General features: G+C 37.9%; 2 protein-coding genes across 2 annotated transcripts in view; one reads left to right on the forward strand and one right to left on the reverse strand.

Moving 5' to 3' along the window:
* Window positions 1-17,700, reverse strand: part of LOC117433595 (lymphocyte antigen 75-like) — a 28,436-nt gene extending 10,736 nt beyond the window's left edge. The window contains exon 1 of the mRNA XM_059009262.1: window positions 17,640-17,700. The gene's annotated coding sequence lies outside the window, so the exon portion shown is untranslated. The remainder of the gene's footprint in view (window positions 1-17,639) is intronic.
* Window positions 860-9,646, forward strand: LOC117964991 (sialidase-1-like). The gene is made up of 6 exons (XM_059009260.1): window positions 860-1,197; window positions 4,524-4,713; window positions 5,949-6,211; window positions 7,017-7,199; window positions 7,484-7,703; window positions 8,067-9,646. The coding sequence occupies exons 1-6, from the start codon at window positions 1,063-1,065 to the stop codon at window positions 8,282-8,284; spliced, it is 1,209 nt and encodes a 402-aa protein (XP_058865243.1). The 5' UTR covers window positions 860-1,062; the 3' UTR covers window positions 8,285-9,646.
* Window positions 17,701-23,831: the final 6,131 nt, after the last annotated feature.

Consider the following 23,831-nt stretch of genomic DNA (forward strand, 5'->3'; position numbering starts at 1 on the left):
CAACAGACCATTACTGATACCAGTAATAGAATTGTTGATATCAGAAATTGAGGATTAAACTGTTAAAACGGCTTGCAATTCTGCAGCTCAACTGGATAGAAAGTTATATTATAAATCATTTAGTCCCTCTCAGTCAATCAACGCTGTATTCACGAACACTTAGATTAGTTAACCAGCAACGTGACAATATAACTACATAAATACATACTTTGATTATAGGAGTATAACTTCTAATAATTCTCATTCAATAACATATCATGATTAATTACAAAAACAGAAAACAAACTGGTAAAGAACTCTTATTTTATTTCATTTCCATTCCTAACAAATACAGTAAAATAATCATTCTCTCTGATACTGAAAGTCTTACGTTATCTGGCTTTTTAAGAAATCACTGATCGCAGCTTCTGAATTCCGATACCTAAGTTCTAAACTTCCACGCGGTTATGAAAATAATATACATATTCATTCAATATACACCAATACATTAGAACCACAAATTCAAAAGTGAATAAGTATGTAAGATGCTAAAACAGAAAAAAGCTACATAATAAATAAAGGCCATAAGTTATATTAAACGCTGAAATACAGCGTTATTATTTTTATTTTTTTTACTTTTTTTTAATTTCATAAGATAAAAATGACAATTTTAAAGCAAAACATATCAGTAACTTAATAGAATCACACGTGCAAGTCAATCTGGATATTTAGGGAAAGGCAGTTACAAACACACCTGTCCGCCATCTCCTTTCACGTAAAACTCCACGCAGAGAGGATTGTGGGTACCCGTTTCCATGGAAACCATTGTAAACCAATGCGGGGGTAACATAAATCCACGGCGTGCAAGCAGAACTTCACTTCCCAGCAGGCATGCAGAAAACCATGTGATTGGTGGCAGTCATCACCCGCCATACTCCTGGTGTATATCTGTGCTTTACTGGTCATATGACCGCAGCAGTCATATGATAAGAAACCATTTGCTTGTTTTTCCCCACACAGTTTAAAAACAATTCTGTGTGGTTGCAGTTTCCCTGATTTGTAAGGAGGATTGCACCAGCCAGCATGGGATCCTGTTACCGCCATTATAACATCAAGTACTCCTGGCAGAATCGACCCGGGACCCCGATATTAGCGATGGTGCTAATCGCCGTCCTGTCGTGGAAGCTGATCCCAGGCGCGTCAGCCGCACTTGGGCAGGTAGGTAGATGGGTACCGTGCTGTGTAGGTAAAGGATCTCCGATCTCGCATCGTTCACAGTCTTACTGCTTCATGCAGACTCTATGCAATGCATAATATTACGAGAATAGAAACTGCAAAACGGGTCTTTGAACATGTTGCTATATGTGTGTATCTTTCGGCTAATTCCTGTATCTGAATTGCAGAAGGAAGTTGTGGTTTTCCCTATTTTCAGGAACTTATTCAAAGTTGTAATGTCTTGTGACAGTAACATTCAGTTATGTATTTACACGTTTGTCGATCGAGTTGCTCGACTTGTAAAACGAACTGTTATGTGTTTGTTTAGCAGCGATGTGTTTGCACCACACGACCGCGGTTCCTTGAGCATTCCGTTGTATCTGGCATCTAAAAAGCCGTATGTTTGGCTATTTTGTCTGCTGGTTTTTCATACAACTCGTTTATAGTCAACCTTGAACAGAAGTTCCCTCCTGAAGGTCTAAATGATCAACATCATATATGCCTGAGGATATATCGGCTGTGCTATAAAATTATATACGTCCATATTTTAGTTTTTTGAGACCATTTCTGCCTTGTCATGCACCAATTCAGAATGTATAAGCCAGTCCTGTACTGTATGCCAGATCTTTTCTTAAGTTAACTATTGACACACATGACCAGATTAGAAGATACAGTACCTATCACAAGGTATTTTTTATAGTGCTTTAAAAGAATTGTAAAAACAGAAAAAAACATTACTGTAAAACTGCTTTATCTTGGTAGTTACCCCACTCCCCTCCCTCTCTCTGCAGTGTCTTATGCACAGCCAAGCAAAAAAAAAAAAAAAAAGTAACCTATTAGTGCCAAATTAATTTCTCTTTGGGTGGAAAAAAAAATCAGAACACAAGCTGTACTATTTATGCAATTTGATACATTCTAAATCAATATGCTACCATTCTAAAAGTTTTCAATATGTTAGAAGTGTAAAGAGGCAGGTATTTTTACAACGGCGTCCTTTTTTGAGGACAGTCAAGTTTGTGCCTCTAATCAGACCATCATTTCACACTGGCTATGCAGCTCAACGCATAGTAAATGGAGCTTTATTATCACTGTGGATAGGAAGACACCAAGAAATGGATCATATTTAGGCATCAGTTTCTTATTTTATATTGAGGCATCTGAAGGGCTGTGTTTCCAGATTTAAGTCACAGCTCGACTTTTGTGGTTAACAAAATGAGAGTAAGTTATCATAACAATAGCTGAAGAGAAAATGTAAATAACAAGGCAATTCCAGTTAAAAATGCTCCAGAAAATTACAAAGTAGCCTCTCCTCAAATGAGGACAATTGTGCTTAATGGGTTAAAGCCAAACCGCATGTAAACTGCAGAAATGTTGTCTCTATCAGCCACTTGACCTCCCTTTGCTCCATCGCTTGCACAGCCAAACAATATCATAAAAGAGAAACACAATCACGAGACCCCTGCGTCGAATGCTGATTCGCCACATTTGTTGCCAAGTGCTGAAAGTTTAGCATGAAAATAAAGAACGTGTCAAAAAAATATTTTCATTGCATTTTATTTTTTCCTGGCTTGAACTCCTCCTAATGTTTTTGAAAGGGAGCCAGCCGCAGGAGTGCTTCAGTTCTTTTATATTCTGCATTGCTCAGAACCATGTGATCCAGGCTGTGAAGAATTCGAGTGTGCCACATTATTAACCCTTTACTGTGTGTGTTCCCATGCCTGTTTAACACCTGTTTTCTCAATGTCAGATATATTGGACACTGGGCAGCAAGGGTTAATGTGAACCAGACTACAGGTGAACAATATTTATATGTACAGCTATGGCCAAAGGTTCTTATGAACTAATTCATAAAGTCGAATGAAACCAGCTGAGTAGTGTTACGTTGACATATTGAATTATTATTATTATTATTATTTATTTCTTAGCAGACGCCCTTATCCAGGGCAACTTACAATTGTTACAAGGTATCACATTATACATTATTTCACATTATATAGATATCACATTATTTTTACATACAATTACCCATTTATACAGTTGGGTTTTTACTGGAGCAATCTAGGTAAAGTACCTTGCTCAAGGGTACAACAGCAGTGTCCCCCACTGGGGATTGAACCAACAACCCTCCGGTCAAGAGTCCAGAGCCCTAACCACTACTCCACACTTACATACCGCTTTGCAATTTTCCATATACTTAATGAAAAACTGATTGAAAAATGTGACATTTCGATATCTAACATGAAATACTGTACATTGTGGCTTCTGGTAGACTTTTGCGGTTTTGTTTTGTATTTACTTTGATTACATGAAGTTAAAAATAAGATTTATTTTTTATTATGTCTTAATCCAAAAATTCTAGATGATGTCAAACTTTTGGCCATAGCTGTCCAAAAAATATTTTCAAAATACAGTCCATTGTAGTTTCCACCAACCTTTTAAATATCAGTTTGCTGTCATTTTTGTTTTCTCAAGTTGGTTAGATGGGTGGTATTCTTAATTTTATTATTATTATTATTATTATTATTATTATTATTATTATTATTATTTGTTTATTTAGCAGACGCCTTTATCCAAGGCGACTTACAGAGACTAGGGTGTGTGAACTATGCATCAGCTGCAGAGTCACTTACAATTACATCTCACCCGAAAGACGCACAAGGAGGTTAAGTGACTTGCTCAGGGTCACACAATGAGTCAGTGGCTGAGGTGGGATTTGAACCGGGGACCTCCTGGTTACAAGCCCTTTTCTTTAACCACTGGACCACACAGTTACCTCTAATGCTTAACAAAAGTAAGAATCTGTTGCTACTGTATTAAGATCTTGCTTTGTGTCTTCTGTTTTTTTTTTAAATGACTGGGCGGTCAGTTAATCTACAAAGAGCTACGGTCCCACAATCTCTTTTCAGTTCAATTCAACCCTAGGAGATACAACAGAGGACTACATCCTCAAAAGCTATTTGTTATTAACGCAATCTTTTTTTTCTGAAATGACAGAATCCTAAAATGAAGAAGAAATGTCTTCAGACTACCTACCAGCCCCAAGATGTGTTTATTTCTGGTTTGATAACTGTACTGGATGCATTTATCCTGTCTGAAAAAACAATCCAGACCAAAGAGCATTACCGTGATTTAATCACCCAAGTCTATCCCCCTGGATTACACTGACCACACATCAGTGGTTATTCCAGGATTATCACAAAAATAAACCGTTGACTCACTTTGTTTCATGGGTAATGCAGAACTTGAGTATGTGTGTTACCCCAGTTTCAAAGTAGTCTCCATTTAGTTTCTCTAAGCTCTGTGTTAAGTCTTCTCTCCCGCTTCCTCAGCTCAAGCCCCTGATCTTTGAAGAACAGCTCCTGTGGGTCAGTGGTACAGTGGGCTCTGTCAGTACCTACCGGATTCCTCTCATCTCCTTCACCCCTAAAGGCAGTCTGCTCGCCTTCTCTGAGGCCAGGAAAGGCTCCTCCTCAGATGTGGGGGCAAAGTTCATTGCCCAGCGCAGATCCACTGACAAAGGTGAGGTACAGGATCAGAACTGACTGAGCCTAACTGTTATTTGCTTCATGTCAAGATAAAATGAGATTTGCTCAGCTTTATTTGTCAGGTCTTTTAACCTTTTACACTCCCACTCGCAACCTCCGCTCTGCTGATCTCAGACTGCTGTGTGTCCCACCTGCTCGCCTGCGCTCCATGGGCGACAGGGCCTTCTGTTGCTATGCCCCAAAACTGTGGAACTCTATTCCGTTAGAGATCAGGGATTCAGCAACTTTGAGTGTTTTTAAATCTATCTTAAAAACATACTTTTATAGAAAGGCATTTTTATGATTCCATTAACTTGTTTTTGTTTCTACGTGATATTGTTTTTTTTTGTATTTATCTTTGTTCTGTGACGCTCTCTGAGACGATTGCTTTTAAGGGCGCTATATAAAATAAATTATTATTATTATTATTATTATTATTATTATTATTGTTGTTATTATTATTATATAGAACTGGAAGTCCCCGGAAGTCAGCTTTTACTAGCCCTGTTAGTGTCGGGTTCGCTGAAGAACTCAAAAGCAGCCCACAGGGGCTTATATGGCACTGAACCATATGTATACGCTAAATCCAGGAATGTAAGATACAAGTGTTGAGATATCTAGCATCAAAAATAACCTTTTTATATTTGATGGCCCTGAGTGAATATCCAATTTCATTTAGGAATCCTGCATTCACTCAGATCCGCAAAATGTCCAGGCAAATCACATTTTCCGAATGACGTTGTATTGCCAAGCAGATGCAGAGCATGATCCAAGTGACTCTATGTATTCGGTTGTTTTAATTTAAGTTTAAACACGCTGTATTTTACAGATTACCCTGATGTTGTTTATTTTGCTTGAAGGACGCTCACCGTAGGAAAGTTAAGCAATACAATCCACTGTGAGACACTGTACCTCCCACACCACCCAGACAATAGTTTGTCACTACTATAACAGTATTTTTGTATAACACATATTATTTAGTGTAAATTTGGATTTGTAGCAAATGCATTGATTTGACTCTCTGTGTGTGACCCTGAGCAAGTCACTTAACCTCCTTGTGCTCCGTCCTTCAGATGAGATGTAAAACAAACAAGGTCTTATTGTAAGTGACTCTGCAGCAGTTGTGATGCATAGTTCACCCCCTAGTCTCTGTAAGTCACTTTGGATAAAAGCATCTTCTAAATGACTAATACTAACAATAACAACTGCTGCTGTGTTCTCGACTCCCAGGTGTTACCTGGGGCCCGACGTCCTTCATTGTGGATGATGGCATGGTTGCGGACGGGCTGAACCTGGGCTCTGTGGTGGTTGATGAGGAGACAGGCTCTGTGTTTCTGATCTACTCCCTCTGCGCTCACTACTATCACTGCAACGTCTCCAGCACCTTCCTGATCGAGAGCATCGACGATGGCCTGACCTGGAGCCGGCCCCGCAACCTCTCCAAAGAGCTGGGCACCAAAATGTTTGCACCCGGCCCAGGCTACGGCATTCAGGTAGGGCATGGGGATCGCAGTCCATTAGCGCGATGACACCCAGCACTATTGATTATGTATCTGGGGTCAATTCTAATTCCAATCACAGCATCATTGTTTGCTCAAATTACAATTGCAATGTTATTTTGTTATAATTGTTATAATGGTCACAGAACACAAACAAAGGACCAAGAACAAGCTTTCTACTCTCCCTTTGTTGGGAGGGGCTAAACCAAGTTACATTTTATCACTTGATCACTCAACCGAAATTTGAATTGGTTCAATTAACTAATAAGAAATCAGGTAGCTGATTCGAACCCTGAGCTTCTGATTGCGTGCCCACTCTTCACTGCTGGAAGCGCCCCTGTTCCGCCACCTGTGTGCAGTGGGTGTGTGTATATTGCAGCGCACCAGATAATGGATCATTGAGTAATTTACTCTTTTTAGCCACTATGAGTAAAATGCAACATTAGCCTGAAGTCAGAGTACTTTCAATAAATATCGTACATAATGCTAACTTATGGGGTATGGATTAATTAGAACCTTATTTGTTGTATTTACTACAAACAACATGGCTGTGAAGCAAACACAGAAACAGTACGCAGATATATTAAATCCAACGCTGCACATGCAATATACTTCACAAAAGGCCTGCGTGCACATACTATATATTTCTAGTACAAGAAGCCTGATAACATGCAAACTCAGTTTAGCAAAATTGCTATGCGTATTCAATTTAAATATACGGAATTCCAAATTTTTTTCAATGTGTAAAAAAACCCTGAGTGCACCGCTTATCTGCAGCGCTGGTATACTGTCTCTGCAGAAGAGGCTGCCCCCCAAGCAGGGCCGGCTGATCGTGTGCGGTCACGGGACCCTCGAGGGGGACGGAGTGTTCTGTCTGCTCAGCGATGATCACGGGGGGTCCTGGAGGTACGGAGGTAGTCTAAAGAGCATTCCCTACAACCAGCCCAAGAAAGCCAGCGACTTCAACCCTGACGAGTGCCAGGTATTCACTATCCTTGCACTATTGCGCTACTAATATGCCATTTTAGATATAGCTTGTTGTAATCCTAACTTGTTGCACCCTAGTTCATATTGTATTTTAGTCATATTATTTGCACTTCTTGTAAAGGACACTGTAAATATTAATCTTGCATCGTAACCCTGCACTGCCCTGTAACACCTGTAAGTTACCTTGGATAAAAGCGTCCAAATAGATAAATAAATCTGACATTATCATAAACCTCCCTCTCCCTCTCTCTCTCTCTCTCTCTCTCTCTCTCTCTCTAGGCAGTGGAACTTCCAGACGGCTCAGTTGTGATCAATGTCCGCAATCAGTATTTCTATCACTGTAACTGTCGCATGGTGATCCACAGCAATGACGGCTGCGACACCCTGCCTCTGGAGAACCTGAGATTCGACGAGACCCTCATCGACCCCGCAGTGGCAGCCGGAGCGCTGCTCAAAAACAAGGTGCTTTTCTTCAGCAACCCTGCCGACCTCCACAAGAGTGAGTATGAATGCAGAAATTCAACTGGGAATGAACAAAGTTTGCTTCTTAGTCAAAATAAAACCTGCTGAATAATGTTACCTTAACATATTGAATTACATACCGCTTTGTAGTTTTCCATAGACTTTTGCGATATCAATTTGTAGTTTCTTTTGATAACATAATGTTAAATAAAAGACATTAAAGTCACTAATGAAAAAAATATATATACTTTCAATAACGTTTTTGGGGCAAAAGGATAAAAATAGCAACCGTCAAGATTGTGTTTTACTTAGCTGTGATTTACTGGTCTGTACGCTGCTAAAAAAAACAGTGACTCGATAGAAAAGGTTTAAAAACTCCCTTCCTCTCTGTCTCTCTCAGGAGTGAAACTCACCCTGCGTTGGTCCCTTAATAGCGGGTCGTCATGGGAACAGGAGACAGTGGAGGTGTGGCCAGGGCCCAGTGGCTATTCCTCGATGACATCACTGAACGGCAGTGTGGAAGATGAGAAGTATATCTTCTTGGTGTACGAGAAGGGGCACCAGGAATTAACAGAGACCATCTCCTTCGTCAAGATACACCTCTATGGTGGTCTGTAGGCAATGCAAAGCAATGGGATATTCAAGTAATACAGAGTAGAGACCAAGCTCACTTGTCTGTTTTGAAGGAGGCAGGGGGGTGGTTGATATTGGGGTGATTTTGTAGCACATACCGCCACCTGGTGACAGAATACTGGAATTGCATTTTTATTATTTGTATAAAATTTGTCTTAAAGGGAAAGCAGATTTAAATGATTTAAAATCTTCAGATGACTTCAGGGAATGTTTTAATTATATAGATATAGTTATAGATATATAAATATCTCTTCACCTACTCTGTCTATGTGAGGGGGCTAGCTCTCTGGATGTTTGCAAACACCATATAATAGTAAGGTCAGTGTACTGGCAACGTCAATGACATTTGAAATGACTTCCGGTGTAAGATGTATTATCTAACTCTGTGGTGGGCCTTCTTCCCTTGTGTTTGATTGGATTCGGACAGGGATGTCAACGAGTGGCTCATCCAGGCTGAGGAAACGCAAGCAAGACTGAAGAGCAGGGTTGAAACAATAATGGATTATCATGTGATCGATAATTGCTTTGGTCTTGATCATTTTATAGTATTGAAAAATGACAATCTCATTATTGCCAATAATGTTTCTGACCGCCATCTAAGTGTAAACGCCACAGCTATTGAGATGATTTCTAAAGAGATGCTGGGGGTGCTAAGTGCCATGTGATTAAAGTGAAAATGAGTTGAATTCAGTCGCCCCTCTATTGTGGTAGAGAACTCTGGCATGGCTTTATTTTAATAAGCGATAAACAGAAAAAAAAAAAAATAGCTATAGCTATGGCCAAATGTTTTGCAGCACCCTATAGAATTAACAAATTTTGCTTCATAAAGTCAAATGAAACCTGCTGAATAATGTTACGTTAACATATTTAATTACATACTGCTTTGTAGTTTTCCATATAAAAACTGATGTTAAATAAAATATGTAAATTAAGTTCATACAGGTTTTTTTTTGTTTTTTTTAAATGTGTCATAATCCCAAAATTGTAGGTGATGCTAAACTTTTGGCCATAGCTGTAATGAGAAGATTGCAATATATGGGAGTTAAAAGATGATTTAAGATATTGTGGTCATTTCTAGATCATTAAAATAGACCTTGTTTCTCTCGTGCAATGGTTTGAAAGAGAATACAATGTACAAATACCTTTTTGATTTTGTAAATACTGTATGTACATTTATTTATGAGCTGCACAAAAAAAGTAAAGCGACATGATTCTCTCAACTGCTTTACTTGTGAAATTCCCATTCGAAATACTGTGAGCGCTTGCAGCACACTCACTTGTAATACAGTTCCTTGTTCAGATGCTTCGATGTTAATGTGTTTCTATAAAAGCTTGTGATTCTTCTAACTTGGTACTGTTGTTCTGCAAAATGTGAACCTTCATAATGGGAACTGAAACTCCTACAATTGCGGAATTTGGCAAAATACATGATGCATCACACGTGAGAAAACACCTTTAAAGATCTGACCAAAATGTGTATCGATGGTATCCCGTGCATAGAACATATGAAAGGTTTTTGTGATTGTGTGTGTGTGTGTGTATATATATATATATATATATATATATATATATATATATATATATATATATATATATATATGTATGTGTGTGTAGGATGTCTCTTATTAAAATGGAAATCATTTTGCATCACTCCTAAGTTAAACACAGAAACCAGGACCAGTGGATGCTGCTGGATGACGCTGAATCACTGGGATCCTTCAAGACCCAGCTTGCCAAAGATCAGCCACTAGGAACCAGACAAGCATAGATGTGCTGAAAGGTCTCCTCTCGTTAATACTTTTTTTTTTTTTTTTTTTTTTTTTTTTAATATATATATATATATATATATATATATATAATATACACATAGTCTACTTATTTTGCAACAGGTTGTAGGACAAGAGTTGTGTATTCTTCCCACTAGGTGGCAGTGTTAGGACACAGTTGATACGTACAGGACAGTCGTTAGTAAACACGACCTGTTACTAACAAGTAATAAACATCCTCACTGCCTTGCAATGCTATTGTGTCTGTTTAATCGTGTAAATGGTTATATGCAATATTATTGTTTGTTTATTTAGCAGATGCCTTAATCCAAGGCGATTTACAGAGACTAGGGTGTGTGAACTATGCATCAGCTGCAGAGTCACTTACAACAACGTCTCGCCCCCAAAGACGGAGCACAAGGAGGTTAAATTACTTGCTCAGGGTCACACGGAGTTAGTGAGTGAGCTGGGATTTGAAATCCTTTTTCTTTAACCACCAGACCACACAGCCTCCTTAATAAGGGCATATAACCTGTAATAAGCCAATTTTAATTGTCCTTTGTTAATTCTGGAGTACTGATTATATAATCATTTTCCTACTTAATTTTTATTTATTTTGCATCATTTCGTGTTTGTGAAAAACAGGGTTTTATCTATGACTTACTATTGGGAGGCTGAAGTTCATGTTCTTCCCAGTAGGTGGTGGTGTCACACAGATAATGACTGGCAACCTTTGCTGGTTGTGGAGAGATGTTTATAACGTTTGTAATAAGCTACATATTGACTTATTTTATTGGCTTTTAATGGCATTGTTCTCATATAATTGTGGATATGATATTATTACATATATTCCATTATCAGAAAGGCATAGCTAGGCATACTTCCAGGGTCTTTGTCACAGACTATACATTAAACATTGTTATTATATGTAATATATTACATTTGTTACCTGTTCAATATCATATTATGTGCGTTACCTCTCATACTATCTTCTCCTTAGATCATTATTTAGCATATGTACAGTATGCAAGGTATTAAAACTGTAGTTCATTGGACTCCATGCTTGACAAAAGTACTAACTGTACAAAAGAAAGTCAGTGGATACAACTCCAAGACAAACTGAATCAAATTACACCAGAGAGTGTGAGAAAGCACCCAGACACAATGCCAAAGAGACGCCAAGCTGTTATTGATGTCAAAGGTAGCCGTGCTAAATATTGGCATGAAAGACACTTTCAGACATGGCTGTGTCTTTAGTTATGAATTAGATTCATGTAAGATGAGTTTGCAAAAATGAATTTCTGTAGTAAATGAATACATGTGTGTGTGTGTGCAAAGCTCAATAAATGACAACGCTTGAGGTGTTCTAATACATTTGCACACTACTGTACAACCTGTTCCTGCAAACATGTCCTTTTTTCTGAAGTGAGGTGGTTTTAGAAATGACCATTTGGGATGGGCTGCTGTGAGTTACTAAATGGAAAATCATCAGGTACACTGGGGACAGAAATTATAACTGCCCACCCCCTAGTGGTCATTTTTCAGAATGCTTCAGTTCAGACAATCCTCTTTTTAGGAGTCATTTCAGAAGCCCTCACAGTGGATGAAAAAAAGGAGGATTTCAAATGATTTATTGATCCGAGCAGAAACATTATATTAAACTAGTAAACTGTAGATTGCAGAGTTGACAGGTTGCATGGCTCCTAATATACAAGTTCTAAAACCCAGGACTGGGTGCAGGGTTAGTGTGAGTTTCAACCCCAGTTTAAATATGTATCAGCTCTCTTTTTTTTTTGTACTCGCTCTAGATACTTTATATGTAGACAATCTCTCTATAGATTGCTCTATAAAGGGACACAAGCGTTTTCAAAGTCAATTTAGTAATCCTCAATCTGACTAGTTACTGGTGGGTTGATGTCTGGATTAGATTCCTGTTTTAAAACGATGACATGTTTCTGAAAAATTACCTCCCTCAATGCTTCCTCTAAAGAGAAAAGTTATGATGGCACCCTATTGAAACTCAAAAACCCACTCGCATGGAGAAACAGAACATGTGAGTGCTTTTTTCTTTTTAATTTAAAAAAGCCTGTTCATTGTGAACTAACTGAGTATGACTAAGGTTGGATGTGTCATGAATGAGCTAGTTCAATTAAGAAATGCTGTAATATATTATACCATGACAATACAATGTAACTTTTTCCTGATTATGCACATCACCTTTGCTGCATTTAAAGATACGCATAACTGCTAATTCCCTTTGACATTTTGATGGAAACATTAAATTAATCATGAATAAGCATATTGCAAATTAAAATAGCATCAATGTGAGTATTTGATGTGTACCCTTAACCTATGTTTTCTCCATAAGAATGTAATAATGTGTTATGCTTAGGTCCCTAAATTAGAATGACTAGTGTCTCTTATCCCTGTGATTATTGGGTGGAGCAGATAGACAGTGGGCTAATTCACTCAATCTTATGTATTAGTGCCTTTAACCTCTGGGAGGCCTGGGGTCCACTCTGATTGCCCTTATGACAGGTGAGAATTTCACCTCTGTAGGTTCAGTACAGGAGAAGATCAGTGATGGTGTTCAAACCCCCAAATACTTCCACCTTGACTGGGGAAGAGAACTACACTCAGGTTCACTATTTCCTACAATAACAGCTGATATTGTGTTTTGTCATTTGGTGTTGGAGGAAATAGGGACAACTTTTCTTTCCATCCCAATGTTAACAAACAGAATTGATTACGTGGTCTTGGTAAATAACTTATTACGTTTGTTGTGTTAATGTCTCTAATAAAGCAAATGTATTTCGAGCGACCAGCATTAAAAATGTTCGTCGAGGGTATGTAACAAAAATGTCGGATTTAAATAAAATACAAAAATGTAACTTTTAAAAATCTGCTTAATAGTTAAAGCAGTATTAATCACTCAGATCTTTTCATTGAGTATAATTGAAACTCCGCTGATGTTTTTGCCTGTAATAGCATGCAAGGTGGAAAGGTCTTCTCTGCCAAAAACGAATTTAACAGCGATCTCATTTCTCAAACCCCTGATCATTTAAATAATATACTTGATTGAGGGTAGCTCTGAAACCCAGTGTGGGGTGGCAGAGCGAGCGTCAGTTTCTAACCCTGAATTAAGAACATTTCATTAAAAAAAAGAAACGATCCCGAGCCGGGGTGGGGAGGAAAGCTGGCTGCCTGAGTGGGTGGGGTGTCGAGGACGTTTCGTTTTCGAGGGCATTGTCTCCACTCTCTGTGAAGGAGGGGGAAGTTCAACAGTGGGCTGGCTTTCTGGGGAGCCCTGTTATTTATTACTGAAGAGGAGGGGAGGCTCCCTTCAGTTTCTACAGAAAAAACACAAACAAGAAAATAAGCTTCAGGGGTGTGCGGGAGGATTCGAGGGGAAGAAAGAGAGAAAGAAAAAGAAAGAAAGAAAGAAAGAGAGTCACACATTTCTACACATTATAATTTGTTTTTTTAGTACTATGCCCAGTTTAATAGATGGTCTAGACCACTTTGAATTATCTGAAGAAAGAAAGAAAGAGAAAAAAAGAACGAAAGGATACAGCAATATACAGGGTTGGCTTAAGGTAGGTTTGTGGCTTGCCTACCTGATGTAGAGTGCTGTTTCGTGGTACTGTCACAAGCCACGGGGAACACAATGAAGCAATAAAACAAATGCCACTAAAGGGCACGGTACACCCAGCAACAAAATGTTGTTCTCAAGGCAACTTCAATGCAATTACAATATAATTGCCATATAAAAGTAGGTATCATCAGTAACTACCCAATTATTACAATGTAATAATTCATGCCCTCTACTTAAAGTGCTACCAGATATTAACAAAAATGTATTCAGAAAGGCCAGAAGTAAAAAAATGACACTTTATTAAACTAGATGGTGTCAATTAAATAATCATTCAAGGTATTTGTAAGTTGGAGTGGTGTGTTAGCCATGGGCAAGTTACATATACTTTACTGCAGGAAGAAGTCACGGGGTAGTTTCACTTCTTAATGCAGAGGGAAGTCATAGATAGAAAGTGGGAACTTTGGGCATAAGTTTCTGAGTTTCTTTCAAAACTAGTACTGTTCTTAACACTAAAATACAGTCCCTTGGCTAAAGTTTCGCTTCAAGTTTTACCTCAAAAACAAATTTAGTAACAGCTGTCCAAGTTGGTGCACAATAAGAAAAGGAAAGGAAGTTGTGTGCAGGCCCAAAATAACTGTTTCTGCAGCTTGTGACAGGCTTTGACCCAGAAGACACTGCTGAAATGGTCCAGGAAGTGGAGCAGACTGCCTAAAATGAATACATTGGAAACCGAGAGCATTCTTAAACTCAAGTAGCTGGAAATTACATTTTAACATTGTTTTGTTACCTTTTTGAAGATGTTTAAAATCATTCTGGTTAGTTACGAGTGCCATTGCTGAAATATTGAGTTGAATTGTTATATATTTATTTATTTATTTATTGTTGTTGGTTTTTTTTGTTTGTTTGTTCTTCCGAATAACCTGTGAAACTGCTTTAAACTGTTTTCAAAAGTCCAGGAACTGAAGTTTCCAGAATATCTCATTTGTGATTCATTTCCCCATTATGTCTCTCTAAAATCAGTTCTCTTCTGTCAGTTATTTCTGTGTCTGTTCGAAGAAGTACAATTTAGACTGGACATTAAATGACATTGTAGAAATATAATGTTATGATTAAGGCTGTATTTCTGTCACGGTTATCGCTGATTTCAAATTTTCCATGAAAATTCCCATTTCTGAAAAGTGTAAATACACATATGCTGTATCATTTAAAAATAAATACAGCAAACGTTTCCCTTATTGACGCACTGCATTTAGGAACCTTGCAGCCGGTTCAGTTTGCTTCCTGTAAATGACTGAACACACTGCATGGAGCTCCACGATTTCCTTCAACAAAAAAAGACACCAGCTGCATAATTCAGAAATATACATTCTGGCAATTTTAATATCTTGCTAGGCTTTTCAAAATAAATAAATGCAACTCAAAATTCGAGCACTGGAACTCCTGGAAGTAGAGAAAGTAAAAACAATACTGTTAAAATGTCATTTAAAGCTATTACAGATATCGTTTTTTTAAATATGTGTTTGTTATGACATGTGTTTCCTTCAAAACAGCACAGAGGACAGCAACATAGGAATAAAATGTTTCAACTCGAAGTCTTTTTTCAACGTCTTAAAAAAAATAGATTTCAGGTCGTAATGTTTGTCATTGAATTTTTGTTTTAGTATTTCTTAATTGTGTACTATTAAGTGTTTCATAGTTATGGATGATTCGTTCAAATCCAACGACAGAATGGCCGCAAATTACACCAAATTATCAAGCTGCGTAGCGTGATCTCAACAAATGAATTCTCTGAATTCAGGTGTTTAATTTGGATTTAAACATACTTTCTTTTCCATAATTATCCTTGTTTGATAAACAGAATATACGGGGCAGCAGTGTGGAGTAGTGGTTAGGGCTCTGGACTCTTGCCCGGAGGGTCGTGGGTTCAATCCCAGGTGGGGGGGCACTGCTGCTGTACCCTTGAGCAAGGTACTTTACCTAGACTGCTCCAGTAAAAACCCAACTGTATGAATGGAAATTTGTATGTAAAAATGATGTGATATCTTGTAACAAATTGTAAAATTGCCCTGGATAAGGGTGTCTGCTAAGAAATAATAATGATTCTCCATGAACAAGTTACAGTGATATGGTCATTTTACTCCGAGGATAGCTATACACAAAGTTATTTGACTATAGTCATTCTACAGTGTGTCCTCAAATTACCCATTAGCTGGAAGCTATACACAAGATAACAGAACCCTGGGTCTCTTTGAACCCAACTGCATTTTATTAGAAGTACAACTACTGCAAATAACACTCAGTGGAACTGGCTTAGTAACATGTAGTCCACTGTATCTACGTCTTGCATGGTTTTGTGTTAGGGGAAATCCAAAAATGAACAAATTTAGCTGCTACACACCCACAGATCTATCTGATTTAGTTTGTCACAGGCTCTACATTTTAGGTCACTGTCATTGTGGAAATTATACTGTCTCTTAGTTTTTTCTTTGGTGTTTATGCTGCATTATGACACTGGGGTTTAATTTTACAAACAAAAATAAGTATAGCAATAAAACATTTTCCCCCCCGTCAAGGCAGCAAATTCCTAATTATAAGAGCTGATGAGCAAGACGTACTGTATATCAACAGTATGAATAGTATAGAATAAGAAATTAACAGTTTAATTAAAAATGTGGTATTGAAGACCTAGGTGTCAAGCAAATGAGGTGTTAGTATCATGGTATTTTAGGGTATATGCAGTATTTGGGCAATTAAAGAGAAAAATCAAAGAAATTGATTTCTATCATTTCTAATTGTTCTGTTGAACGATGGAGAGAGATTTGAATTTTTAAAAAACACATTCTTACATAACATGCATAAAATGAAAAATAACGTGCAAAAACTAAATTTCATAATCTGACAAAAGTATTTGGGCTAAATAAATACATAATCATCAAGTGCTGAAAAATAAATTAGAAAATTGTGATTCGAAAAAAAAAACTAGAAAAATGGTTACAATGGAGTACAGCAACGATCTCAAAATGGCAGTGATACAACAAAATGAAAAAGGAGAAACTACCAGAAAAATAGAAAGACTCTGTTTACCGTGTGGGCTTTTATTGACAAACACAGGAGAACAGAAACTACTGCAACTAGCTCCAGGTGTGGAAGACCAAGAAAGATTTCTGCAAAATCTGCAAGAAAATGTATTCAAGTAGCCTGGCTATCAGATTACTGGAAAAGATTTGACACAAGAACTGAGAGAACGCTCGACTAGTGTTGTTTAAAGAGTTTCAAAAGTTTAATTTACTATGCATGAATGTCTTTGTTGTTTATGACCTGCTCAGACCTCAGAATGAAGATTGTTATCAGCTCAGAACTCACAAATATAAACCAAATTGCTAAGCAACAACCACAGGGTCAGTCCTGGTCAGTACTTCCACTATGACAGCAAGACTGTCGCGTACATGGCGGGTGTTTATCATACATGCTTAACCTTACACAAAGCTAGTTGTAAATGCTGAAGAGTTAGTCTGACAAATATAGCAATGAAGTCAGCTCACAGAACTTGTTTGGAGAATATATGACTATTAGAAGGCTGAGAGCTTGTAGATATTGGTGACCTGACTTAGACAGTTAACTATACATTGAGAGTTTTGCGAGTGACTCACCTGATAAAGGCGTCATATACAGTGCCGGATTAACCCATCACAGGGACCTAGGCAAACAACCTACTGGGCCCTTACCTTCCTATATGAAGGACACACAATTTTTATATATATAAAGAATCGCCCTCACCGCGGTTCGTTCCCCCTTTAAAAACAGACCCAACACACAAACGGATTTTTGAAGCTTGGTTGCGCAATTTAATAAACACACACAAAAACAAAAATAAACACCTAGCCCTCTAAGAAATAACTAAAAAAAACACAGGACAGCTAAGCTGTTTACCTGTAACAAAAACAAAACAAACCCACACACAAAAAAAGCTTCACTCTACCTTTTTCCTTTTAAAATTACAGCTGTATCCACACCAGCACAGTCGGGCTTCTACCCTCTTCAGCAGCCGCCAAGAGCGGACTGACTGTTCTCCTTATAAACCCTGCACCTGGCTCTAATTGTCAATAATAGCCAGGTGCAGGTAATGATTAACAATAAAACAATTAAACCAAAAATGTGCCTTTTTTCTGCAGGGAGGTTTTAACCCCCTCCCTGCTGTCTTACAATATATATATAGCAACATGCTTCTAACTAAACTTTTAACTGTCCTTAACTAGCACACTAGACGGCTAAGCCCTTTACCAGACGAAACCCTTGCTTCCCACAGTTTCTAACTTTTAACCAAACCCCTACAGTTCACACAATACCTCTCACTTTGTTCCCATTTCCCCAATAGCCACTCCTTAATGGAGCTTCAAGCTCTCTTTTTATACTTTGTGGCTATTCCCAATTGACACCAATTAGCCCATTTGGGAACAGCCACATTCTCACATGTATTTAGCAGGGATAGGAATTAACCCCATCCCTGCCAAACACCACCAAAACACACAACACCAATACTTTATTTACACCCGGGGGGAGGGGGGGGGGGGGGTGCGCTTGTTAGAGAAAAGTTACTTCAGGCAGGAGATGCACCCTCTATATCGAGAGTCTCCAGACTAAATCACTTTATGTGTCTCTGTGTCAGTGGCAGAACAATGATGTCTGAGCTGCCTATAGGAAATAGTACCGGCGCGTTCCGGTTCAACTACACCATTGTTGCTGATATTATTTATTTATGTATTTATTTATTTATGTATTAGCAAACACCCTTATCGTAGATGTGGCTCTGGTGCTAGGTTTGTGAGGCAGAATCTGCTGTGGCTGTTTCTCCTCACCACGTTAAAGCAGACCCTGCAGGCCAGGCAACTGGTGGCATCTGCTGTCAAGCTCCTGGGTGTAAAAAAACAACTGGCCTGGGGATCAGAGGAGGCCCACTGACTTTCTCCTCAGCTGTTGTGGGGAGTTGCTATGGTGAAGGAATATGGACATTCTAATTTGGGTAGATATAGTTAGATATAGTGCTGAATTAAACCCCATATACAGTGGTTCTTGGTGTGGAACTCCTGAATTGGAAACAAAGATAAATGAGGTCAGGTGAGTCATAATTATGCATAATTATCCTTTTTTTTTTCAGACGCCCATAAGGAAGTAGGTTAGTGGTAACAGATAGTGATATGTAGAAGAGGAGGGGTAGTGTTAGTTGGGAAAGGAGTGGGGACAGGAAGTGAGAGTGTGTGGGTAGGCTGTTGCATAACAGTCATGCATGTAAAATCAATGTGTCATTGCTGTGCTGGTTCATTCAGAAGTTTAAAAGCAAATAACATGTAGTCACTTCCCATCCGTAGCTCCATAAAATTATTCATAGACATATCCTCTGAGTTGCAATATAGTCCTACATTCATATAGTATACAGTTTCAAAAGCTGACTAATTAATCTCTAAATTGGAATTATTGGAATTTTAGGATTGAGACATCATTTAAAAAAAAACTATTTGAACACAATTGAGATATTTTATGTAACATCATGTAATCAAAGAAACTACAAAATTATATTGCAAAAGTCTACTGGAAGCCATAATAGTAGTACAGTATTTCATGTTAGATTTTGAAATGTCACGTTTTCAGTATATGGACAACTACAAAGCAGTATGTAATTCAATATGTTAATGTAATATTATTCAACAAGGTTCATTCGACTTTATGAAGCAAAATGAGTTAATTCTATAGGCTGATGCAAAACTTTTGGCCACAGTTGTATATATATATATATATATTCTGAATTTATTTATACCTTGTTTTTATTTAGATTGTTGAGCAAGTGCTAATTATTTATTATTTAGCAGACACCCTTATCCAGGGCAACTTACAATTGTTACAAGATAGCACATTATTTTTACATACAATTTATACAGTTGGGTTTTTATTGGAACAATTTAGGTAAATTACCTTGCTCAAGGGTACAGCAGCAGTGTTCCCCACCTGGGATTGAACCCACGACCTTCCAGTCAAGAGTCCAGTGCCCTAACCACTACTCCACACAATTGCCCAAATTAAACAGCCTTCTTGATTCCTTTCAAATCATGTGACAATATGAAAGGTCAATTGAAATGAAGACCACTCAGAACAAGAAAACACAAATATAGAGATACATTATAATAACTGGATATTGGAGCAACAGAAACCCACTCAGGGTGTAAAAATGAATAGTTTGTTATAAGAAAATACATACAAATTATGATTGCACAAATATTTATTTTTTTATTCGAAAAAAAAAAACAATGTTCCAATTAAAACTACATGGCTTTCCAGTTCAAGATAGAGGATTTTAAAAAGTGTCACATTTTCTTCTGTTCTATTTATAAAATATCCAATGACCTGGGTATATATTGTGGGAGTGCTTGTTCTGAAATAATGGGTTTTTTTTGTTTTTCCTTGATAACAAACAGTACATGTCTCACATGTTTTGCAAATGGTTTGAATGAGGTAAGGTTAATTGAGTCCTGTATCCTGTATCCTGTATAGCTGGCCAATTCTATCAGTTTCACTGAAATGATTCAGTACTAAAAATACAATCTTTTGAAGTTACGCCCTGACTTGCCCTGCATGTAGTAAGCCTGTCAGTTTAATAAAGACAGATAATAACAACACTAAATGTTAACTCTGGAAAACCTGTACAGTAAGTGGTGACTAATGTCTATAAAACTATTATTGAAGAAAAATAGGCAACAACACATATTTTCCATAAACTTCTCGGTGAAAATGATTATGAAATCAATGGGTGCGATGCAACATTTTAAGCATCTTACAGTATCTTCTGCCTGTGTTGCTGTAGGTGGTTCGTCCATAATTTCACATAACGTAAAAATAGAAGTCAAGCAGGCAATGCCTTCTTCAGTGTACTGTGACTGAGATGCTTGCATCCTGTAAGTTGTTTACACTCTGATTTGGTAGCGTCTATGATATGGATATAATATGACTATACTGTAGATGGGCACACAAGATGGATGCTGCTTAATATACATACTTGCCAACATTGGAAACTGTTGGAACGTACCTGGGGGGGGGGGGGGGGTGTCATATGCATCATACACATGGGAGGGGGTCATACGCAAAAAACACTCATTATCATATAATAGTCATACCCCTCAACTCAACACAACACGGCTATCATGACAGTAAAAACAGACATGAAGCATTCTTACCTTTGTATAAGTTAGTGTGTCAGCCACACAAAGAGTACAGCATGGGGTTTTCACTAACTCTGCTGTGCAGAATAAATGATTTTTTTTCTATGTGTAAATATCTGGACTTTCTACTGCATCGGGACGGGGGAAATTTGCTAGGAAATCGGGACTGTCCCACCCATATAGGGACTGTTGGCATGTATGAATACACATTATGCACAAGGCCCTTAAGTTTCGTTTTTTATGTTATATAACATTTTTTGCAGTGTATAAAACAAATGAAAACGGGTGAAAATCAGTAATTTCCCAGTTTTCCGGGTAAATATCAATGCCCAGGGATGGTCAGAAAAGTTGCCCACCTGCCTCTTTTCTTTGCGAATGCAAACCGTGTAACTCTGGTGAAGTTAACCTGTATCAGCAGAGAAGTTCAGTCCCTTAGCAAAGGGATTCACAAACTTTTTTTTTTTTTTTTTTTTACCTGAGGCTCACCTGTGCAGCTGCATGAGGCACTGCGGGCCACTATTGGTACTTCTTCAGAAAAAATGACACAATCATTTTTTTTTTTTTTTTTTTAAACTTGTAACACTATAAATAAACTTAATATAAACTGTTTTTAATGTGAATCTTATTTTTTCTTCATTGGTATTTTATTGTTGATTTTCGTTATTGATCACAATATATTTTTATTTAGGTAAATGTATCTGTCGAATGTAAAGACATGGATTTTCTTTATTTGTACAAGAGGGAAACTGATGAAAAGAATCCCATTTAGGGTGGTTTGGAGCCACTGTTTGGGTTTGAGTGGGATTTCTGAGACATGCGTCATATGATCTTTCAAAGCAGGGGACCTCAACCGTATTGAGAATAAACCACAAACTCAATGCTGTTTGATTGATGTCATGAAGAGGTTTATTTTGGATGTGGCGTACAGCAGACAAAACTCCCATTGTCTTAAAGATTATCACTTTCAATGTATGACAATATATTTTGGTATCCGTAGGAGTGTGATAACGATCAAACTAAAGAAGGTGTATGTTTTTGTGTGTGCTGCTGTCTAATCCATTACCTGGAGGACATGCTGCAACAAGCAGGGGAATCACAACCATATTACCTATCTGCCTAAACAAATACTGGGGCATTCCCAAACTGCTAAGCAGCTGGGGTGATGCCATACAGAAACTAAAAGCTTTGGAAGAGAGAAAAAAAAGCATGTGACTGCCAAAAATTGAGTTTCCAATTCCCTTCTAAACTTGCCCTGCATGTAGTAAACCTGTCAGTTTAAATGTTAACTCTGGAAAACCTGTACAGTAAGTGGTGACTAGTGTCTAAAAAACTATTATCAGCGACAAATAAGCACCACCACATATTTTCCATAAACTGCTGGGTGAAAATGATTATGAAATCAATGGGTGTGACGCAACATTTTAAGTATCTTAAAGCAGTGTGGAGTGGTGGTTAGGGCTCTGGACTCTTGACTGGAGGGTTGTGGGTTCAATCCCAGGTGGGGGGGACACTGCTGCTGCACCCTTGAGCATTGTACTTTACCTAGATTGCTCTACTAAAAACCCAACTGTATAAATGGGTAATTGTATGTAAAAATAATCTTGTAACAATTGTAAGTTGCCTTGGATAAGGGTATCTGCTAAGAAATAAATAAACAGCTTTCCTTTAAGCTAGTATAATATCAGTCTGCTTTAAACAGATGCATTTTGAAGTTTGTTTTCATCACTGCTACAATGCATTTATAAATAGTTTAGAATAGAATATTTTAAATTTAATATGACAGTATTTGAAAATAATATACGTCTGCGTAGAAATAAAATGAAAACAATATATACAGTAAACAGAACAATGGATCCCATTGCTTCAAAAATAGATCTGTGCATGGTGACATCACAATGCACAGATCTATCCAATGGAATGCTGAGCCTGTAGGAGGTTTGAAATGTAATCTTCACATTGTGATAATGTTTGAGAAACCCCACCACTATTTACATATCCTTCATGATGTAACATTTTTGTTGTGGTCACATGCCGACTTCAATGACTTGCCTCATGTTTGTTTAGCAATCCGTGTTGAAATCATTGGATCATGCCCAGAAAAATGTAAAAAAGAATTCCCCATTCCAAGAGGCACAGGCATGCTTCAACAGTTGAACAAAGGTTTTGAACTCCATTAGCGGCATTACTCTGCATTCTCTTGTGTTAAAGATCGTTGCTTGTTATGTTTAAAAGACAAGGGTCCAGAAACAAACTATTACTATTACTATCAGAGGCTATATTGGCTGATATGAACCAATCAATTGTGAGAGTCTTTATATGTGTGTGTGTGTGTGTGTGTGTGTGGGTGTGAGTGTGTGTGTGTGTGTGTGTGTTTGTGGGTGTGTGTGTGTGTGTGTGTGTGTGTGTGTGTGTGTGTGTGTTTGTGTGTGGGTGTGAGTGTGTGTGTGTGTGTGTGTGTGTGGGTGTGAGTGTGTGTGTGTGTGTGTGTGTTTGTGGGTGTGAGTGTGTGTGTGTGTGTGTGTGTGTGTGTGAGTGTGTGTGTGTGTGTTTGTGTGTGGGTGGGTGTGTTCTTGTTGCAAAGAAACAACTCTATGTACATAACATGTATAACAAAAGAAACATTTTCTTGTTCCATGAATTTAATGACAAAAGTGTGCTGTAAATATATAATGTAGGATGAAATGTCTAGGAGTAAGATAATTACTAGTTTTTTTAGAACGCCAATGGCAAAACTCCAAAAAAAAAGAAAATCTAGCGCTAGTCTTAACAAGCAAAGTGACGTCACTCCTATTCATCACTTGTGGGCCCGCCACTGTAGTGTTGAAACCTGAAGAGCATGTTAAAACAGCTTGGCCGGCATGCAGCAACCCACACCAACATGAAACCCTGATCTGCAAGCAGGCAAGAACATGAATCATATATGGAAGCTACTGTAAAACAGTCATCAGGTCTAGAAACCAAAA

Source organism: Acipenser ruthenus, chromosome 38, assembly GCF_902713425.1.
Source record: "Acipenser ruthenus chromosome 38, fAciRut3.2 maternal haplotype, whole genome shotgun sequence".
Lineage (NCBI taxonomy): Eukaryota > Metazoa > Chordata > Actinopteri > Acipenseriformes > Acipenseridae > Acipenser > Acipenser ruthenus.